At 43.7% G+C, this 18,981-nt stretch overlaps 2 protein-coding genes across 2 annotated transcripts in view; both read left to right on the top strand.

Annotated features, from left to right (window-relative positions):
* Positions 1-18,981, top strand: part of LOC308083628 (PC3-like endoprotease variant B) — a gene marked incomplete at its 5' end in the record, with an annotated part of 225,961 nt that overhangs the window by 151,517 nt on the left and 55,463 nt on the right. The gene's annotated exons all lie outside the window — the stretch shown is intronic.
* Positions 5,010-5,885, top strand: LOC308084495 (ubiquitin carboxyl-terminal hydrolase MINDY-1-like; the record flags this gene model as incomplete). Its single annotated transcript, XM_080427160.1, has 1 exon — positions 5,010-5,885. Exon 1 carries the CDS (start codon positions 5,016-5,018, stop codon positions 5,883-5,885), a length of 870 nt encoding a protein of 289 aa, XP_080283286.1. The 5' UTR covers positions 5,010-5,015.

The raw sequence follows: 18,981 nt of genomic DNA, 5'->3' as shown, positions 1-18,981 counted from the left end.
GAAACAGAGTACTTCGTCATTGCAGTATTGATACTTTTACTTAAGTAAAACATTTGAGTACTTTTTCCACCACTGGTTAAAGGCACAACTGGCTGCCAAAGACCACGATAGGTGGAGAAACATTATCGATGCCTTATGCACCTTATAGGGGGCGAAGAGTAAGTAAGAACAGTATGTGATGAGCAAATTATTGTATCACGCAGCATTCATCCGTTGCTTTCATTATCCAACCTCGGACATGGCTGCATTAGATCTGATACCCCAGCCCCAGTTGGATTACCTCAGACAATGACAAATGCCTGGGTGATAATCTATACAGTATATAAATGAATATGTACACAATATGTAACGTAACATTCTATACATTATATAATTGTATTTTTTAGGGAAACTTTTCTCTCTTACTCCATATTGCTCTTGAGAACTCCTTGTTTGTACAAATTGCTGGTGTCAAGCACTTAGCTGGGGGAATAAGAGAGAGCATATTCACTGAAAGTGAAACTAAACACGAGGGGCTTGTTTAAAGACTGGAAAGTAGAATCTTGCATTTGCATATACTTTTATTTGTACTTATTTATGCATCTCTTACAGAAGAAGCCGCCTCTAAGTGCCTCTACAAAGCTGACAGTAATGGAGATGAGACTGAAAAATGCGTTTTAAAAGTTGTCTCCCATGGCTTGCGACAGTTACCGTATCCAACAGATGCTCATCTGATCATTTTCTCAGCCTGTTTGTCTTTTCATCCGCAAACAAAGTCAGGGAAAGATAAGTGTATAGGTTTGCCTCTCCGTTAGCTCGTTCAACAGACATCGTAGAACATAGAACTGAGTCAGCATACTGTATTTCCCTCCCTTCCACCTTGTCCTTGTTTAGTCTTTCTTCAAACGTTAATATACTCTCACTGTCTCTGAGTTACAGACCCGTTGCGGGTGCATTCGGACCGCTGGTGGTCCCTGGACCACTGTTCCTTTCTCATTATAATGGCGTTCCACTTGGCGGGGGCTTGGCCTGTCGTGACCCCTCCCCAACACACTGATCTTACCGCCCCTCCATCACCAACCCCACCCCTCCATCACCAACCCCACCCCTCCAGGAGTGAGGATGCTGCTGTCAGCCTGATGGCAAGAGGCCAAGCAAACACACTGTAGATCATGCCGAGGTCACAGCGTCTGAGCCAGAGGGCAGGGGTCAAAGGGCGTGAGTGAAGGGTCGTGCTCACCTGCCTGCCTTGCTTCATCTATCATATCATATCTGCGTGTGCATGCACGCTTGCACGCGTGCATGCACACACACACACACATAACACACACTTTACAATACCTACAGTACACAAACGATAATAACCTGCTCACAAAAGCATGGTCACACAAAGTTAGAAATGTCTGTACCGAATCGTCTCATATAAGAATTGTGGTCCAGAAATAAACACACTGTCTCTGCGATATTGTCAGGGAGGTGGCTCTGTATTGTTTACGATAGTCAGCCACTCATATTTGATACAGTCTGTTTCTGGCGAAATTTGTATTAATTCTGGGGCGGTAACATTGCCGTTTTCTCACCGTTGATGCTTCATATCCATATAAGTCAAACCGCTGGGCTCATTTGTTTATTTTTGCAACACAGTTCTTATATGACATGATATTAAACACGTCTATGGGAATTCAGAATGGGGGGGGGACGTGACCCAGGTAGGATGCGTAAATTACCTCAGACTTTGGTGCTCTATGATGGGACCAAAGCAACAATTGTGTTCAATTCAATTCAATTCAATTTTATTAAAGTGTCAAATCACAACAAGTTGTCTCAAGACACTTTACATGTAGAGAAGAGACCCGACAATCCCACCCTGAGCAAGCAATTTTGCATTGGGTGTTGGGTTGGTCAGATGCTCTTTCTTTCTCTTGCCATCTCTGTCTTATCTCTCTCTATCTCTATCTCTCTCTACTGTATCTCTCTATCTCTCTCCAGAGAGATAGAGAGATATATTTACCATATAGTATATGGACAACTGTGTCTCTTTACAGGTTTAATGAAGTTATAGTTGACATCCAAGTATGAGCCTCTCAGTCATTTAACACATTGACTGCCAGAGTTTATTCATAATGTACTCACCCCTGTGCCAGCAATTTGCGTGTTTTTTAATTTTTTAATTTTGTAATTTTTCATTCAAATAAATTCTCTGATTATGGTGTTAAGCACATACGACAGTTCCACCAGTAGAGAGCAGCAAATCCACACATTGATCACCTCGCTCGCCCCCTCCCAAACAGGCCCACGTCATATCCGGTCATTCACAGGATGTTATGTTTTCGACAATCCCTGGTCCGCTGATCGGCCTGAAAACGATGTGATACACTACGACGATGACTGTTAGTCACCCGGACCAAAGAAAATAGAAGTTGAGCTGTCCGTTCGTTTTTTATACCGTGTGAAAAAATGAGTTTTTCCTTATTCTGGCCGAAAATGACCGGAGAAAAACAATGTGACCCGGAAATGAATTTTTTTTTTTACATCCGGCTCCGGATGAGTGTGACGTAAGTGGAAAACGAAAGTGTTGATGAGAAATAAACACAGCCGTGCGATCACAGATTAAACAATGAAAATTCAAAAGAACGCATCAATGCGTTCTTTCGAATGCTGGCACTCAAGCGATGGATTTGAAAGAACGCATCGATGCGATCTTGGCAATCAATGTGTTAATACCTTTTTATTGTTTTTATCAGAATAACCTGAGCACCTGCTACAGTACATTACAGTCATTTTTATAGTATGTTGTCCCCCCAGTGTAAAAGCTTTTTTTAGCAGTTGACAGTCTTGTTATCCTTCATGAAACATTTGCCACACCTGAGTGACAATGTCACCTGTCAGCTGTAAATACTGTAACAACAAAATCCCCTCTCTGGATTGAAACTGGGACATGCGACGTTCCTGCAGTACAGTATATCATTGACACAGAAATGGGCTTAAGTGAAACTAATAAAGGTTGTCCTACACTATGGAACGCTTAATGTACAACCAGGGAGCACTCACAGTGAGCAAGAGGACTGCTGCTCGAAGTGTATAACACCTGCTGTTAGGGAGAACTAAAGTATTTAGTTATTAGTTCTAGTGTTTTTGGAATGCTTGCAGCAGAATGCCCAGGCACCGCTGGTCAGGGCAGGCAGTATTGAGTAGTTGAGTTGAAATGGATCTTCGTTCAAAGGTGTCCTATACTCTCTTAGTTTCACAGGTTAATTGCGTTTGTCTGGAGGCTCCAGTTAAGGTCGCGTGAGTACCGCTGATGGCAGTGAGCTCAGCCAAGGGATTCCTTTTCCTTTATACGTTTGGCCGCAGTGCTAGTGTCATTATGGTGATGTCAGTCATATCCGTATATGCAGGGCCGGTCCTAGGGTTTTCGTGGCCCTAAGCAGGATTTTTTGGGGTGGCCCCCCAAACCCCCATTATAAAATCATTGTCATGTCATTTTTGTTTTTGAATATTAAAATGATATCGCTAGTTGTTGGATAGGAGATACATGACATAATTATAATATGATTTTTTTTTTGTAAGTGGCCCCCCCTAGTGGTTGTGGCCTAGCAGCGGCCGGCCCTGCGTAAATGGAGCAAGAGATGTCAGTTATGCCCAAATATAGGGTCTATGATGTCAGTCTTGGATGTTTCGGGTTATCTCCATATATGGGGCTCCAGGAGGGGTTCTCTGATGTCAGAGCTAGCTATGTTAGTTATCTCCATATATAGAAGTCTATGATGTCAGACTTGGTTAGATATATGGGGATCTCCATATATGGGAAGGGTGAGATTGAATAGGTCACTAAAGGTCAGTACTGAATAGGTCATTTATCCCCTTATATGAGTATGCTCTGAATGTTCTCTACAAGTACTAGTCTATATAGCAACCGCCCCGTGGACATCATCTCAGTCTCTGGATTAACTTTAAGTGACTAACCCCAGATCAGAAACAAGACTGGATCATCCAGGGGCACCGGTGCTGGCGCTGTGGACGCAATCACAAGCAAAGGAGTGTAACCTGAGGACTAGTGGCTCGTAATGTGGTCGAACCCACCTTCTTGACCTTCACAGTATTAGTTTCAGGCCTGCGAAGCCAGGAGAGCAGGGGGTATTTCCTCAAACTGAACTTGTACGGGTGGCTGACTCCAACCCATTGACAGGGTACGATTTTGATGGGGTGGCCCGAAGGACCTACGTATTCTGTTTAAGCCTTCTTGATAGTGTACAGATTTCCACAGGAAATCTGGGGGTGGCTGTAACGAAGCCTTTCACTCACCTTCACGTCATATCGGTATTTGTTAGGTTGCCATAGTTACCTACTGAATAGTGGTACTCCATATATGGAGCTATCTGACATATCTAACTAACCTATCTAAGTCTGACATCACAAACTATATTTGGGCGTGGTTGATCTAGATCTCCGTATATGGAGCCGGCAGAGACATCTAGTTCTGACATCATGCTAAAATAAAACTCCATTTACGGATATAGCTGACTCATCGTGACATCAGTGAGATGTCGCATAGCAGCCAGCCAAGCACTATATAAAGGGTGGCTGTCACCCCTTGAGATGCAAGCAGTACTTACTCCACTCTTTGAATATCTCCAAGACACGACTGCTCAAGGCTATATTCGCACAACCAGTTCCTTTGAGTAGTATTTTATATGCAGAAACCAGTCCCTTTGAGTAGTATTTTATATGGTTCTTTGAGCCGGATGAAGACAGACACACAGGAGATGGAGGAGAGCTCTGTGGACCAGGGACACTCCACAGACTTTGCCTTCCTCTCTATATCAAGCCTGGGGCTGTCGGATGGGAACTTAGCCACAGGAAACTCCCTGGTCGTGGATGAGGCCCAATCAACATCTTGCACTACAGTGGGGGCAGAGGGAAGGTCTCCCAGTCTGAGAGCGGAGGAGGAGGTTATGGGAGCTACTCCTGCTGCTGATGGGGGCGCTACTACCACTGTGGCGATGGCGATGGAGCCGTGCATGCCGGCCTTTTACATGGTGAAGTGGATCACATGGAAAGAGAAAAAAACTCCTATCATCACCCAGAGTCAGAATGGACCCTGCTCTCTACTGGCTATAATGAACACCCTGTTCCTACGGAGGAAGGCCATACTCCCACCTCAGACAGAAGTCGTCACCACTGAAGACCTGATGGCGCAACTGGTAGCATGTGTGTTGTCTGTCACACCCAGAGAGAAGGCAGAAGAAATGGAGCTCAACTTCCAGCAGAACATGAGTGATGCAATGGACGTCCTATTTACATCCAGACTCTCTACAGGTCTGGATGTAAATATCCGTTTCTCAGGGGTGTCAGACTTTGAATACACTCCAGAGCTCATTGTGTTTGACCTGCTGGACATTGCATTTTACCACGGCTGGCTGCCCGACCCACAGAGCCGAGAGATGGTTTCAGCAGTAGGGAAGTTGAGTTACAACCAACTGATGGAGAAAATCATTGACTGCAAGCATTCAACAGACAGTAACAGAGTTAGAGAAGGACAGATAGCAGAAAAGTTTCTGGAGTCCACAGCCACTCAGTTGTCGTACTATGGTCTACTTGAGCTGAACTCCTCAACCAGAGAGGGAGAGATCTGTGTGTTTTTCAGAAACAACCATTTCAGTACCATGATCAAACATCAGGGACATTTGTACCTGTTGGTAACGGACCAGGGCTTCCTGCATGAGGAGCACTTGGTTTGGGAGTCTCTCCACGATGTGAAGGGTGATGGGAACTTCTGTGACTCAGAGTTCAGACAGTATAATCCTCCTGAGAGAGAGTCTGACATGCACGCCAAAGACACCCTGCAGCAACAACAGAGACAGATCGATCAGGACTTCCTGGCCAGTGGCTGGCTTCTTCCATGAGGAGGAAGGTTTAAAAATCCATCAAGGTAGAATGAGATGTTTGCCGTTCAGCGGCAACGACGATCAGTAGATGTATTGTATTAACTAATGCTGGTAGCAGAATGCCCATGCATTCTGGTCAGGCCGGTATCCTCGTATAGGGTATTTGAAGAAGTTGAAATGGAATGGTTGAAATGGATCTTCTTTGAAAGCGATCATGCTCTTCATCCTTGGGTCATCCTTATATGGCGAATACTAGTTCGCTATTATAAAAGGTTGACCCTAGAGCATGATCGCTTCATACATTAACCGTATATTCATATTAGGAAATGTCCGTATAGGGACATCTCCGTAAGACCTTCTATGCTGGTTAAATCTGTCAACACACAAAACGCATGCACGCACGCACACACATTTGTATTACTATACTTGTTATTAGACACAAGACAACACTTTAGGACAGTGATTTTATAAATACAATTTTTACCATACTTTTTCTGTTTTAACCCAAAACCTATCATTGAAAATTGCAGATATGCTCACGTGTTGTGAGCTTGTACATCAGTTATTTTCTGTGGCTCAAACACAAATAAATAATAGCCTTGATATGAAAAAGGTTGAAAACCACTGCTTTTGAAAACCCTGTGGACCTTTAAAACAAAACTAAAACAATGGTTAAAAATGTCTCAAACGTGTGACCATCGATACATTTTTAATCTTAGATAATGTCTTGATACTTGATGTGTATTAGCTGATTGTATACGATACTGACTGATGAGATCACTTATTCAAATGGGTTCACCACCTGTTGCACCTCATCCCCATCAACGAGGGGTGACTGTGATTGGTTGTTGTAGGACCCTGTTTATGTATATCTGTGTTGCTACGTACTTGTCAGCAACCTGAAGAAGGTTTATTGACCCTTTTCAGGATGACTAAAGAAGGTCGTCCTTATTGTGCAAGTGTAGATGGTGTGCGGGTCATTTTATTGTAATCTTAGATAATATATGTCAAAATAGGCTTTAGATATTCTATTAGTTAGACTTATTAGTAGGCAGTTGTTTTTGTCATGTTGTTGTTGTAATGTTTGTATATGTGGGACTATAAATGGAAATTAGCTTCTAGCTAAATCCACCATGTTTACCTGAGATCATGTTCAGTTGATTCAATTCTTGTACTGTACATGTATTGAACGTTCATTATTTAACGCACACTGTCCCGTAAATAAACAAATCAAGTAAGGTACACCTAATCTGTAAATGCCTAATCCTAACCTGAATCTTTTAATTGTAAAACTTAACTTCTCTCGTGAGGACCAGGAAAATGGTCCTCACACTGTCTATTTCTAACATTGTTATATACTTGTGGGGACATAAAGTAGGTCCTCACACGTATAGTTATACAAACACACACACACACACACACACACACACACACACACACACACACACACACACACACACACACACACACACACACACACACGTACAGTACTGGGGGGCTGACCAGATCCTCAGAGCCCCATGCAGTGTGTTTCCAGTGGGCACAGGGGGGAGAGAGAGAGATGGGTGAGCCTGATCAACCCCAGCAGCGTCACCCCCAATTACTCATTCTCTTAAAGGGCTATTAAAACATAATTGCCTGGCGATTTACATCCAAGTTAATGTGGCCCGAGATAATTTATTATTTTCCATAAGCCCCTCTTTCTTTTGTGTGCAGACTGAAAGAGGGGGGAGAAAGAGAGAAAGAGAGAGAGAGGGACAGTAATTTCCTGAGTCATGAAGAAAGGCATGTTGGCGGCTCAGTGTAATTGTTTAAACCGCCTCTTAGACACCTTCCAGTCGCCCCCTTTTAATCCTCGTTATCGCTCTCATTAGCCAGGGGTCAGAGGTCGGCCGGCTCCCCAGAAACACAAACACAGCACCGGGGAACAGGGACCACAGTGGTGGTGGTTGTGTGCAACAGGACTGTGTGTGTGTGTGTGTGTGTGTGTGTGTGTGTGTGTGTGTGTGTGTGTGTGTGTGTGTGTGTGTGTGTGTGTGTGTGTGTGTGTGTGTGTGTGTGTGTGTGTGTGTGTGTGTGTGTGTGTGTGTGTGTGTGTTACAGTATCAACGGTAGAGGTTAGCTGGGTGTCATTTTTCCATTGTGAAATTGTGCATTAAAACCACTTGTGGCCATATTATGATCAACAGCGGAAAATGGCCGATGTTCAAGCCCACTATGGAACTCAATGCGTTGTGAGCGCTGCATTGTCTGAGGTTGTAGATCTGCTATTTTAGTTGAATTGCTCATTTATTTAAATTTGTATTGCCTATAATGACAGAATCAGAATCAGAATCAGCTTTATTGTCACATCACAGGTTTACAGAGTAAAGAAGTGGGTGAAATAGATTTTCGTGCATAGTTCCCATCGTATCGTTATTTCCATAGAATAAAGAAAGGGAAGAAGAAGAGGGGGGGGGGACATTCCCCCCCATTTTGACATTTCCAAAATAGGGACTTGCAATGTTCTGCATGTCACAACATTGTGGACATTATTCTAGTGAAGCTGTAGCGTAATTAGGATTGGAAGTGTGGTCGTATTCAAGTAGCAAATCAAATAGCTCGTACAGTATACAGAAAAGAGATGCTTGACAGCCTCAATGTACTCAAGTGAATATGTGTGAAAAATATTGATGCAACTAACAAGTGTTACAGTAAATACAACGTTGTTTTAAACAATATGCATGGTAGTGTACAGTATGTTAATACAATGTAACCTCTGCAGCACATCATTCTGCAGTGACATCGGTCGACAAGTAGCCCTGCCCGAGACTCATAAGCCCAAACATGCCAAGCGGGAGTGTTCCCTCTTGCAGTAGGTGTTTGGGTTCCCATGTGGGAGACCCCCAGGGTTTCATTCCGGGGTGTTACTGTACAGTTGCAATTACTTCTCTCGGGGCAGGACAAAAAAACGTACAGATTGTACCTTTAATGGAACTGGGCACCGGAACAGTCATAGACATGCATGACCACCGCCAAGCAAAACAAGCTGTCTGTCCATTGATCTTGCCTTGGTCATTAAAGCAGAAAGCTGCGGCTCGTCTGGTGTTCAACCGCCCCAAGTTCTCCCACACAACTATCCTTCTCCTAGAGACTTTTTTCTGTTCTGGCCCCACAGTGGTGGAATGAACTCCCCACTGATGTCAGGACAGCAGAGTCACTCCCAATCTTTCGCCGCAGGCTGAAAACCCACCTCTTCAGGAAACACTACCCTTCCTCTTCGCCTTGCCTACTTGTTGTTAACTAGTTGTACAAACTCTTGCTTTATTGTTGTATTGTTTTATTGGATCTTGTTTAGTCGATACACTTATTTGTTTTAGCTCTTGCTCATTTGATTTAGCTATTTGTCTCATCTGTTTATGAAAGTAGGTAGCTGATATATTTCACTTTTACCTTAGCGCTAGGTATACTCTTGGTTGCTTGTTTTAGCAGAAAACTTAAGACTTCTGGTGATTAGTAGTTTTGTTTCCCTACCTATGTTGAATGCACTTATCGTAAGTCGCTTTGGATTAAAGCGTCTGCTAAATGACTGTAATGTCATTCCACAAGCTGCCCTGTGTACAAAATGCAGCAGCCAGGCTCTTAACTATATCTAGTCATAGGTCCCGTATTTACTAACCCTTGCCTTTCACTTGCTACCTGTGAAGTTTAGAATAGAGTTGCAATTAAGACCTGGAACGCATCTGTGTACATTATACAAGCTGATACAAGCACCGAGTGCCGCGCTTGTAGATCTGCTATTTTTGAAAAAATTAGAAAATGTGTGCAAATTAATGTATTTATTATCTTTTAAAGCGAACATTTTTAACTCAAATCTTTTCCTTCATGCGGGGTCCCTGGAACAAAATATTTTGAGATGGGGTTCGGCGGCCAAATACATAACATCATTTTGGGGGTCCTTGACATGAAAAGGTTTGAGAACCACTGATATAGAAACACAGGTTTTTCAGAAAACTGTTAAGATTTAGAAGACATACAGTAGTAAGAATCGGCCTCGGGCCTTAATGGGTTAATAGATAATTAGAATGACACTGTATATACAGTATATTGAAGCAGTGTCTAAAGGGGGGACATTAGCCTAAAATAGCCAATCTACAAGCTCACAAAGCTTGTCTTGTTTCTTACCCTGTGTTGTCTTGCTCCCTCCCTCTCTTCCTTCCTCTGTGTCCGTCTCTGGACCTCTCTCTGTATCCAGTGGTGGAAAAAGTGCTCACGTTTTTTACTTGAGTAAAAGTATCAATACCGCAATGTAGAAATACTCTGTTACAAGTAAAAGGCCTGTGTTCAAAATGTTACTTGAATAAAAGTACAAAAGTATTGGCATCAAAATATATACTTAAAGTACCAAAAATAAAGTACTAAAACGTTAGGAAATAGCCTAGGTATAAAATAGGGCTAAAGTGGTTAATGTATGTTTTATAATATAATAATTTATATCGGCAAAGTAAATAACTAAAGTTGTCAAATAATTGTAGTGGAGTAAAAGCAAAAGTATTGAAAATTGGCAATACACCACTAAAGTAAAAGTTCCTCAAAATTGTACTTATGCAGTACTTAAGAAAATGTACTTAGTTACTTTACACCACTGTCTGTATCTAACCCTCTCACCTCTCTCACCTTCATACTGCTCTTTTCCGATCTGTCCGACCAATCACAACCTTGTTTCCCCCACAGTGCCCTGCTCTAATTGGACCTAATAAAGATCAATTAAAACCATTAAGAGCCATGTGTGAATGAGGACTGGCCACTGAATGCATTAGCAGCCTCTCTCTCTCTCTCTCTCTCTCTCTCTCTCTCTCTCTCTCTCTCTCTCTCTCTCTCTCTCTCTCTCTCTCTCTTCTTTACGGTCTGTGTCAAAGTCTTTAATCACCTAACACAAGCAATAGTCTTAAACAGAATATGTTTCTCTTGCATGCTGGGAAGTGTAGTTCAGTCAAGGCCGGGTATAAGATGGAATGTAGTAAATGAGCGTATACCATCATAGGGCTAGCCGATATAACTTCAAATCAATATCACAATTATTTCAAACTTTTGCCTCGATTGCATTTAATGAAAGATTATAGTGAAAATAGACGATCCACAAGCGCACAAGTAACGTTGTGATGCAAACTGTTCGTAGTATGTGCATATTTTCAAATTTGTTTGTGTACACTACCATCTCTCTGTCTCTCCTTCTCTCTCTCTCTCTCTCTCTCCCCCCCCCCCCCCCCCCGGAGGCAGATGGCCGTATAGAGTCTGGGTCTGCCTGACGTTTCTTCCAGTTAAGGGGGAGTTTTTCGTTGCCACTGTCGCAAAAATTGCTTGCTCAGGGTGGGACAATGTCGGGTCTCTGCTCTACATGTAAAGTGCCATATCCAACATGGCAGCCAAGTAAACAAACACATTTACAGCTAAACATTGCTCTCAAGAACGTTTTTGAAAACATTTAAAGTGAGCAATGGACAATGCAGTAACCGAATATTGATGCTATTTTATCAACACTTCCTGTTGTTTTCCACTTTATGCCAGGTGCACTGACGCACCTGGCATAAGTTAATGGACTACTTTCATTACCATAAGCAATGAAATCCTTCGTTTTGTTGTAAATTTTGGGTAATTTCTTCATTAAGTAGCCATGTAATAAGAGGGATAATCAATGGGTAGCAGGTCATTATTGAGAAGTAATGATTAGACCCTAATCACCCTGTGTGGGTTTATTTCTCAATAATGACCTGGTCCCCATTGATTATCCCTTGCATAACACAACAGTTTACCTACACAGAAAAATAGACGTTCTACAAGCTCACAACGCTGCGCATTGTGAGCTTGTAGATCTGCTGTTTTGTTTCAGGATTTGTATACATTTTATACATTTGAAAACATGGGACCTGAGTACTTTTACTTTGAGTACTTTTAAGTCCATTTTCATGCCAATACTTTTGTACTTTTACTCAAGTAAATTTTGAACACCGAACTTTTACTTGTAACAGACTGATTTCCACAATAGGGTATTGATATTTAAGTAAACATTTTGAGTACTTCTTCCATAACTGCGTAACAGCACTACTGTATAACTCCTCCATGGCTGCTAGGGATCCGTCCAGCAGCCATTATAGATACATAACACACAACAGGCTGACACACAGAATGATGGAGACAGAACAAGTGACCCATTCACAGGACAGCAGGGGGTATGAGCAGCCAGCACCATGGTGCTACATGTGCTACCATCAGCTGACAGCAGAGCTGTGTGTGTGTGTGTGTGTGTGTGTGTGTGTGTGTGTGTGTGTGTGTGTGTGTGTGTGTGTGTGTGTGTGTGTGTGTGTGTGTGTGTGTGTGTGTGTGTGTGTGTGTGTGTGTGTGTGTGTGTGTGTGTGTGTGTGTGACTATACTTGTGAGGACCAAACGTCCCCACAAGTGTAGTAGAATTTGAGGAATAGACGTTGTGAGGACCATTCACCTGGTCCTCGCAAGAAAAAATTGTTGTTTTATGGTTGAAATCATTTTTAGAAATACGTTTTGAAAAAGATTCAGCGCGACATGTTGTGAGCTTGTAGATCTGCTATTTTCCGGCTTTAGACTTGTGGTTAAAAATGCCCCAAAAAAATCATAAATCAATCATAAAATCGGCTTCCTAAAATATTGATGTCCTCACAAGTGTAGTAAAACAAACTGTGTGTGTGTGTGTGTGTGTGTGTGTGTGTGTGTGTGTGTGTGTGTGTGTGTGTGTGTGTGTGTGTGTGTGTGTGTGTGTGTGTGCGCGCGCGCATGTCGGCACATACACAGCTGAATGCACTTACTGTACACAGCCATCCGTCTTATGACCATCCCACACCTGTGTGCGTGCGTGCGTGTGTGAGCAGTGGTGGAAAGTAACTAAGTACATGTACTCAAGTACTGTACTTAGGTACAATTTTGAGGTACTTTTACTTTACTGGGGTATTTCCAATTTTCTATACTTTTACTTCTACTCAACTTCATCTTAGAGACAAATATTGTACTTTTACACCACTACAATTACTTGAAAACTTCAGCCCTACTTAAACTTTGGCTATTTGAAAATAGCAGATCTACAAGCTTGTGCTTGTAGATCTGACAAGACATTTTACACATACTGTATGATAACTTGTGAAACGGGGCATTCTGCATAACGAGTACTTTTACTTTTGGTACTTTAAGTATATTTTGATGCCAATACTTTTGTACTTTTACTCAAGTAAATTTTGATTACCGGACTTAACAGAGTGTTTCTACATTGCAGTATTGATACTTTAACTTAAGTAAAATAATGTAGTACTTTTTCCAACACCGCGAGAGCCTGTGTGATGATGTTTGAGAAAGCCTTTCATATTCCAGCGGCTTCCTTTCACCTCCCTTTCTGAATCTATACAGTTGGATGTTATTTCACCTCAGAGAGTGTGAAAACAGACCCATATTTTTGCAGTGTAGAGCCTATAGCAGGCCTAAAGCATGGTACCCTGGCCTGCATAGTGTAGAGCCTATAGCAGGCCTAAAGCATGGTACCCTGGCCTGCATAGTGTAGAGCCTATAGCAGGCCTAAAGCATGGTACCCTGGCCTGCATAATGTAGAGCCTATAGCAGGCCTAAAGCATGGTACCCTGGCCTGCATAGTGCAGAGCCTATAGCAGGCCTAAAGCATGGTACCCTGGCCTGCATAGTGCAGAGCCTATAGCAGGCCTAAAGCATGGTACCCTGGCCTGCATAGTGCAGAGCCTATAGCAGGCCTAAAGCATGGTACCCTGGCCTGCATAGTGTAGAGCCTATAGCGGGCCTAAAGCATGGTACCCTGGCCTGCATAATGTAGAGCCTATAGCAGGCCTAAAGCATGGTACCCTGGCCTGCATAGTGTAGAGCCTATAGCAGGCCTAAAGCATGGTACCCTGGCCTGCATAGCCTCTCCATATGGCTGCATATCCTCCCTGCACCTCCCTCAGCCTGGGTTAGTGAAAAGCAATTGTGTGGAATGTGTAGGAATTAAGTGTCCCATCATTCAGTGCAGACACGCAATTAGAAGGCCAGCGCTAGTCTGGGAGTCTTGTCACTATAACTCAACTGAGATCCCTCTTTTCTGGGCTTTTGTGGGTTTTCTATTTTTTTTTCCTTGAGATTTCACTAAAACAACACACAAACGCGCACGCACGCACGCACGCACGCACGCACGCACACACGCACACACACACACAGAGTACACACACAGAGTATACACACAGAGTACACTTCTCTCTTTGTTCTAAAAGAGTGATGCAGACACTCATTTCATTTATGCAGACCATACAGATACACGGATTCGCACCCACAAACTTTTCTTATGGCGAATATGAATATTGACATTTATTGGTTTCCAAAAAGGTTATGGAGATCGTCTTGCTTATAATACTGAGTTTGTTTTTAGATTTTCCCATTGAATACCGTGTCCTTGGGTTGTGTCTGTGACTGCCACATTGGAGAAATCATAAATAATTGTGAGATGTAAAAAAGAATAGCCATTAACGGAAGAATTGTCTATTTTTATGTACGATATATGGCCAAAGCTAACACACAATGGCATGTATTGACGCTGGCATGGCCCTTTAAATCCCTTTTGCCTGATAGAAGTCAGGCCTTGGGGACGGGTTGTAAAACCGTTCCAATGGTTGTAGCAATATAGCAACACAAATGTTAGGGAAACAGGGACAGAATTACCTGTATGTGAACACAGCAGGCCAGCCAGCCTGACCATATACTGTACCATGGTTTTGGGCACCGGAAATAGCTTACAACATGCCGCACAGCGACGTGTTGTGATGCTTATAGATCGGCTATTTCAGGTGCACGACACCCGCACACAACTAAGTACAACTCAGGCTTATTAATTAGAGCCGGGAAGGCATCTTGTGTCTTTTTACATCATTTTGCATCACAATCTTTTAACCATTATTTTATACTTTGGCTATTCAAAAATAGCAGATATACAAGCTCATAGCGTGTCACTTCGTGCCGTGCTTTGAGCTTGTAGATCTGCTATTTAAATTTTCTTTTTGAACATTTGTGCAAATCTTTGAATATATATATTTTTAAAGCAAACATGTTTTACTTAATCTTTGCTTTTCGGGGTCCCTGGAACTAAATATTTTTAGATGGGGGTCTGTGACCAAATGCATATCAATTTGGGGGTCCTTGACATGAAAATGTTTGAGCACCACTGATATAGAAACATATAGAAAAAATAAGGAAAACTGTTAGGATTTAGGTCTTAACTCTTTGACTGCCAGAGTATTTTCATAAAGTACTCCCCCAGTGCCAGCAATTTTCGTGTTTTTTTATTTTTTTATTTTGAATTTTTCTCATGAAAATAATTTAAGGACACATAATATAAAGACCCAGCACAAATCCGCCAGCAGAGAGCAGCACATGACAGCGTGATCATGTCGTTGGGTCTCTCTCACCCTTCTTCATAGATTAGACAAGGAAAAACATGAAAACGGATGTGACGTCACCCAGATTGTTTTGATCAGCGAAAATTACGTTGTGATGCACGACGGCGATGACTGATCGTCACCCAGACCATAGATTATAGAAGAGAAGCTGTCCGTTTGTCCGTTATACCGTGTGAAAACCCGTTTATTTACCTATTTTGGACGAAAATGACTGGGGAAAAAAATCAAAAACCGGAAACGGAATCCAGGCCATGAAACCGGATGCAGATGTCCGTGAAGTAAGTGGAACTTGAGAATAACATTGAATATTAAGCAGCATAGCGCAATCAGAGATTAAACAATGAACGCGCGTCCAGCGCGTCGAGCGCGTCGACGGCCAACTGGACAAAGTAGCACTTGACGCGTTATCGCGTCGTCCGCAGTCAAAGAGTTAATGGGTAAAACCCCAGTGCTCCTTGATAGTTTGCACACAACATAATACAGAGGGCAGCGCCAGTGTAAACAAACCCTTGTGTTTTCCCCACCGTATTATTTTCCTCTAGTTTGCTTCCCTCTTGTCTGACGTGACATAAGCAGGAGGTGGACTGCAGTGTGCATATCCTACATCCATTATTGCTCTCCCCAAAATGTTCCTAGCCCCGTTGTCAAGCCGCTAAGTACAAAATGGTGAATTGCAGACACGAGGAGAGATAATTGCCGCTCACGCAGGAAATTTGGCAAGCGCCTTTCCCGCGAGACCCCGATGAAATGGTGCTTCAACCCCCGAAACTGTCATTCTTAATGAAATGGTAATTACAAACCCAGCGGAACAGCTGAGGGGCTGCTGGGACCCGTGGAGCCGAGCTACCAGAACAAACCTGCTACAACAACCTGCAGAGAAGAGAGAGAGGGGGGGAGGGAGAGAGGGAGAGAGAGAGGGAGAGAGAGAGGGAGGGAGAGAGGGAGAAAGAGAGGGAGAGAGAGGGGAGGAGAGAGAGAGGGAGGGAGGGAGAGAGGGAGAAAGAGAGGGAGAGAGAGGGGGGGAGAGAGAGAGGGAGGGAGGGAGGGAGGGAAGGGAAAACAGGGGAGAGGGATAGAGAGACAAGACGAAAGAGAGAGAAATGGGAGACAGGAGTATTAGAGGTTCCGATGAACGGAAACAATGTTTTAATTGTTCAATCAAACACACAGGCTCTGGCCCGGAGTCTGCACAACTGTAGGACCCTCATCAATAATGCTTGCTGCGTGGAAGCAGGGCGTGTGTGTGTGTGTGTGTGGGGGGGGGGGGGGTTGGTTAAAAGGGGCCACGCGGCCCGGGTAATTGATTGCTTTGTAAGTGAACGTGTCTTTAACCTTTGGGAGGTCAGGCCCAGTCGGACACCGTGAGTCCTGCCCGGGTTTTGAACCGCTTCCAGTCGTTTGTCTTCCGCCGCTCCCTCATCTCCAGGCCCATTTGTCAAGCATGAGATGCTTTAGGTGTTTAGATTACAGGCGAGATGGGAAAACAAAGGCGAAATGCCACCCCAAACAAAAAGGGCCCGAGCCCCGGATCTCCCACTGATCTGCGGGCCGGGCAGGGGGCCAGCTACCTGGGGTGCCGAAACTGAAAAAAGGGGGGGGGGGGTAGGGGGAGGTGGGGTGGCGAACTCGCTGAAACAGAGCCACGATGGTGCCCCCAAAACACAGCCAGTGTGGAGCTTGAAGTGGAGCCAGCATGAAGGCTGAACGGGAGCCAGCATGGAGGCTGAACGGGAGCCAATGTGAGGATTGAACCACAGCCAGAATGGTGACATGAGATAGAGGCAGAATAGTGTCTTGAGACGGAGCCAAAATGTCAGCCAGAGACCCGGGGCTTAGATTATGCTTTTTTACACAGAGCGACCGGGAGATACGAGGATTTTTACTCTCTTTTCAGTTCAGCACTCCCCTTAGCTGAAGATTTTAAACTGTCCCTTTGCCACCCATCCTGTGTATTTAGGCCTGTCTGTCTGTCTGTCTGTCTGTCTGTCTGTCTGTCTGTCTGTCTGTGTCTGTCTGTGTCTGTCTGTCTGTCTGTTTATCTGTTTGTCTGTATCTGTCCGTCTGTCAGACTGATAGAGAGCGGCTAAGCATGAGTTATCTGTTAGATTATCAGGGCCACTAGCCGTGGCGTCACTCACACAGAGCCCAGGAGAGGCAGGTCAAATACAGCAACCTTAAAGGACCTGCAGCGTGACAAGGTTACAGCCTCTCTCTCTGTCTCTCTCTCTCTCTCTCTCTCTCTCTCTCTCTCTCTCTCTCACTGAGGTCTTCACTGCCAGGCAGCCATTTATACCTGATTCATGTCTCTCAAGCTTTCTGTGTGTGTATTGCAAAGTGCAGATGGGAATTATGGCTGTCTGTTTTCAGATGTGCTATAAGGCGGAAGAAGTGTGTGTGTGTGTGTGTGTGTGTGTGTGTGTGTGTGTGTGTGTGTGTGTGTGTGTGTGTGTGTGTGTGTGTGTGTGTGTGTGTGTGTGTGTGTGTGTGTGTGTGTGTGTGTGTGTGTGTGTGTGTGTGTGTGTGTGTGTAATGCATGTTTGTATGAATTGATGCGCACATGCCAGAATAGGTGTGTTTTGAGTTTGTGCTAACGCACGAGGTGTGTGTTTGTGTGTGTGCCTGCCACTTCCATCCGCTGTTATATTGCTACTGACATGATGTACCTGCCACTTTTCTCCTCGGCTGTGTGTGTGTGTGTGTGTGTGTGTGCGCGCGCGCATGTGCGAATGCGTGAGCGCGTGTTTGCGTGCCTCCGTATGTGTGTGTTTGTATGTGTGTTATATACAGTATTTCCACCCAGAAAGAGCTGTTAGATCTGACAACCAGTAACATGGACTCACTGTGAAAATGTGTGTGTGTGTGTGCGTGTGTGTGTGTGTGTGTGTGTGGGGGGGTACTCACACATTTCCACTTGCCTCCCAGAGACTGACTGACTGACAAACAGGCAGATAGGACTACAGTAGTCCTGACTTCACTGTCACTCTGCCTCCAGTGATCGCATTGGAGTGGTTTCTGGGGGCCACAGTAAAAGTCTCCGTGTTAATTTAACTCTTGACAGCTTACAAATGTAACCAAATGGACTCGGGATTTGGTACGCTGTCAGAGACTCCGAATCTGTTCACAGATTTACAGGTGTAAATCAGTAGGTGACATTTGTTTTTGTGCAAGCTCCATCATTTTGCTGTTTTCGGGAAAGAAAGAAAGGGGGGAGAGAGAGAGCAAGGAGAAAACTGAAAAATAAACGTGTCAAATTAAAATCAAACATAATATGTTTGATTTTTATTTGACACGTTTATTTTTTCCGTTATCATTTTATCTACATGTAAAGTTTCATATTATCTACATGTAAAGTATACACATACTGTTTCATAACAAAGCGCAGGTATGTGTATGGGCGATTGGCATGGCAGGGTAGAGTGGCCAGTAGAGTAGGTTGGTGCCTTGCATGGTTTCCTCCGCCATCGGTGTATGAATGTGTGGGGTGAATGTAATGCACAATCTATGTAAGGCGCGTTGGATAAACTGAATGCACCATTTACAAATACCGTTTACATTTAGACATAAGGTGAATGACAACAGAGCTGTAGGTCCACATAGCAGCAGTATGACATTAGACCAGTGGTTCTCAACCTTTTCAGGCTGTGACCCCACCAAAAAAA

The sequence above is a fragment of the Gymnoscopelus braueri genome (genome assembly GCF_963280865.1).
Source record: "Gymnoscopelus braueri genome assembly, chromosome: 4".
Taxonomy (NCBI): Eukaryota; Metazoa; Chordata; class Actinopteri; order Myctophiformes; family Myctophidae; genus Gymnoscopelus; species Gymnoscopelus braueri.
The sequence above is the reverse complement of the archived record's forward strand: the minus strand, read 5'-3'. Positions and strand labels throughout refer to the sequence as shown.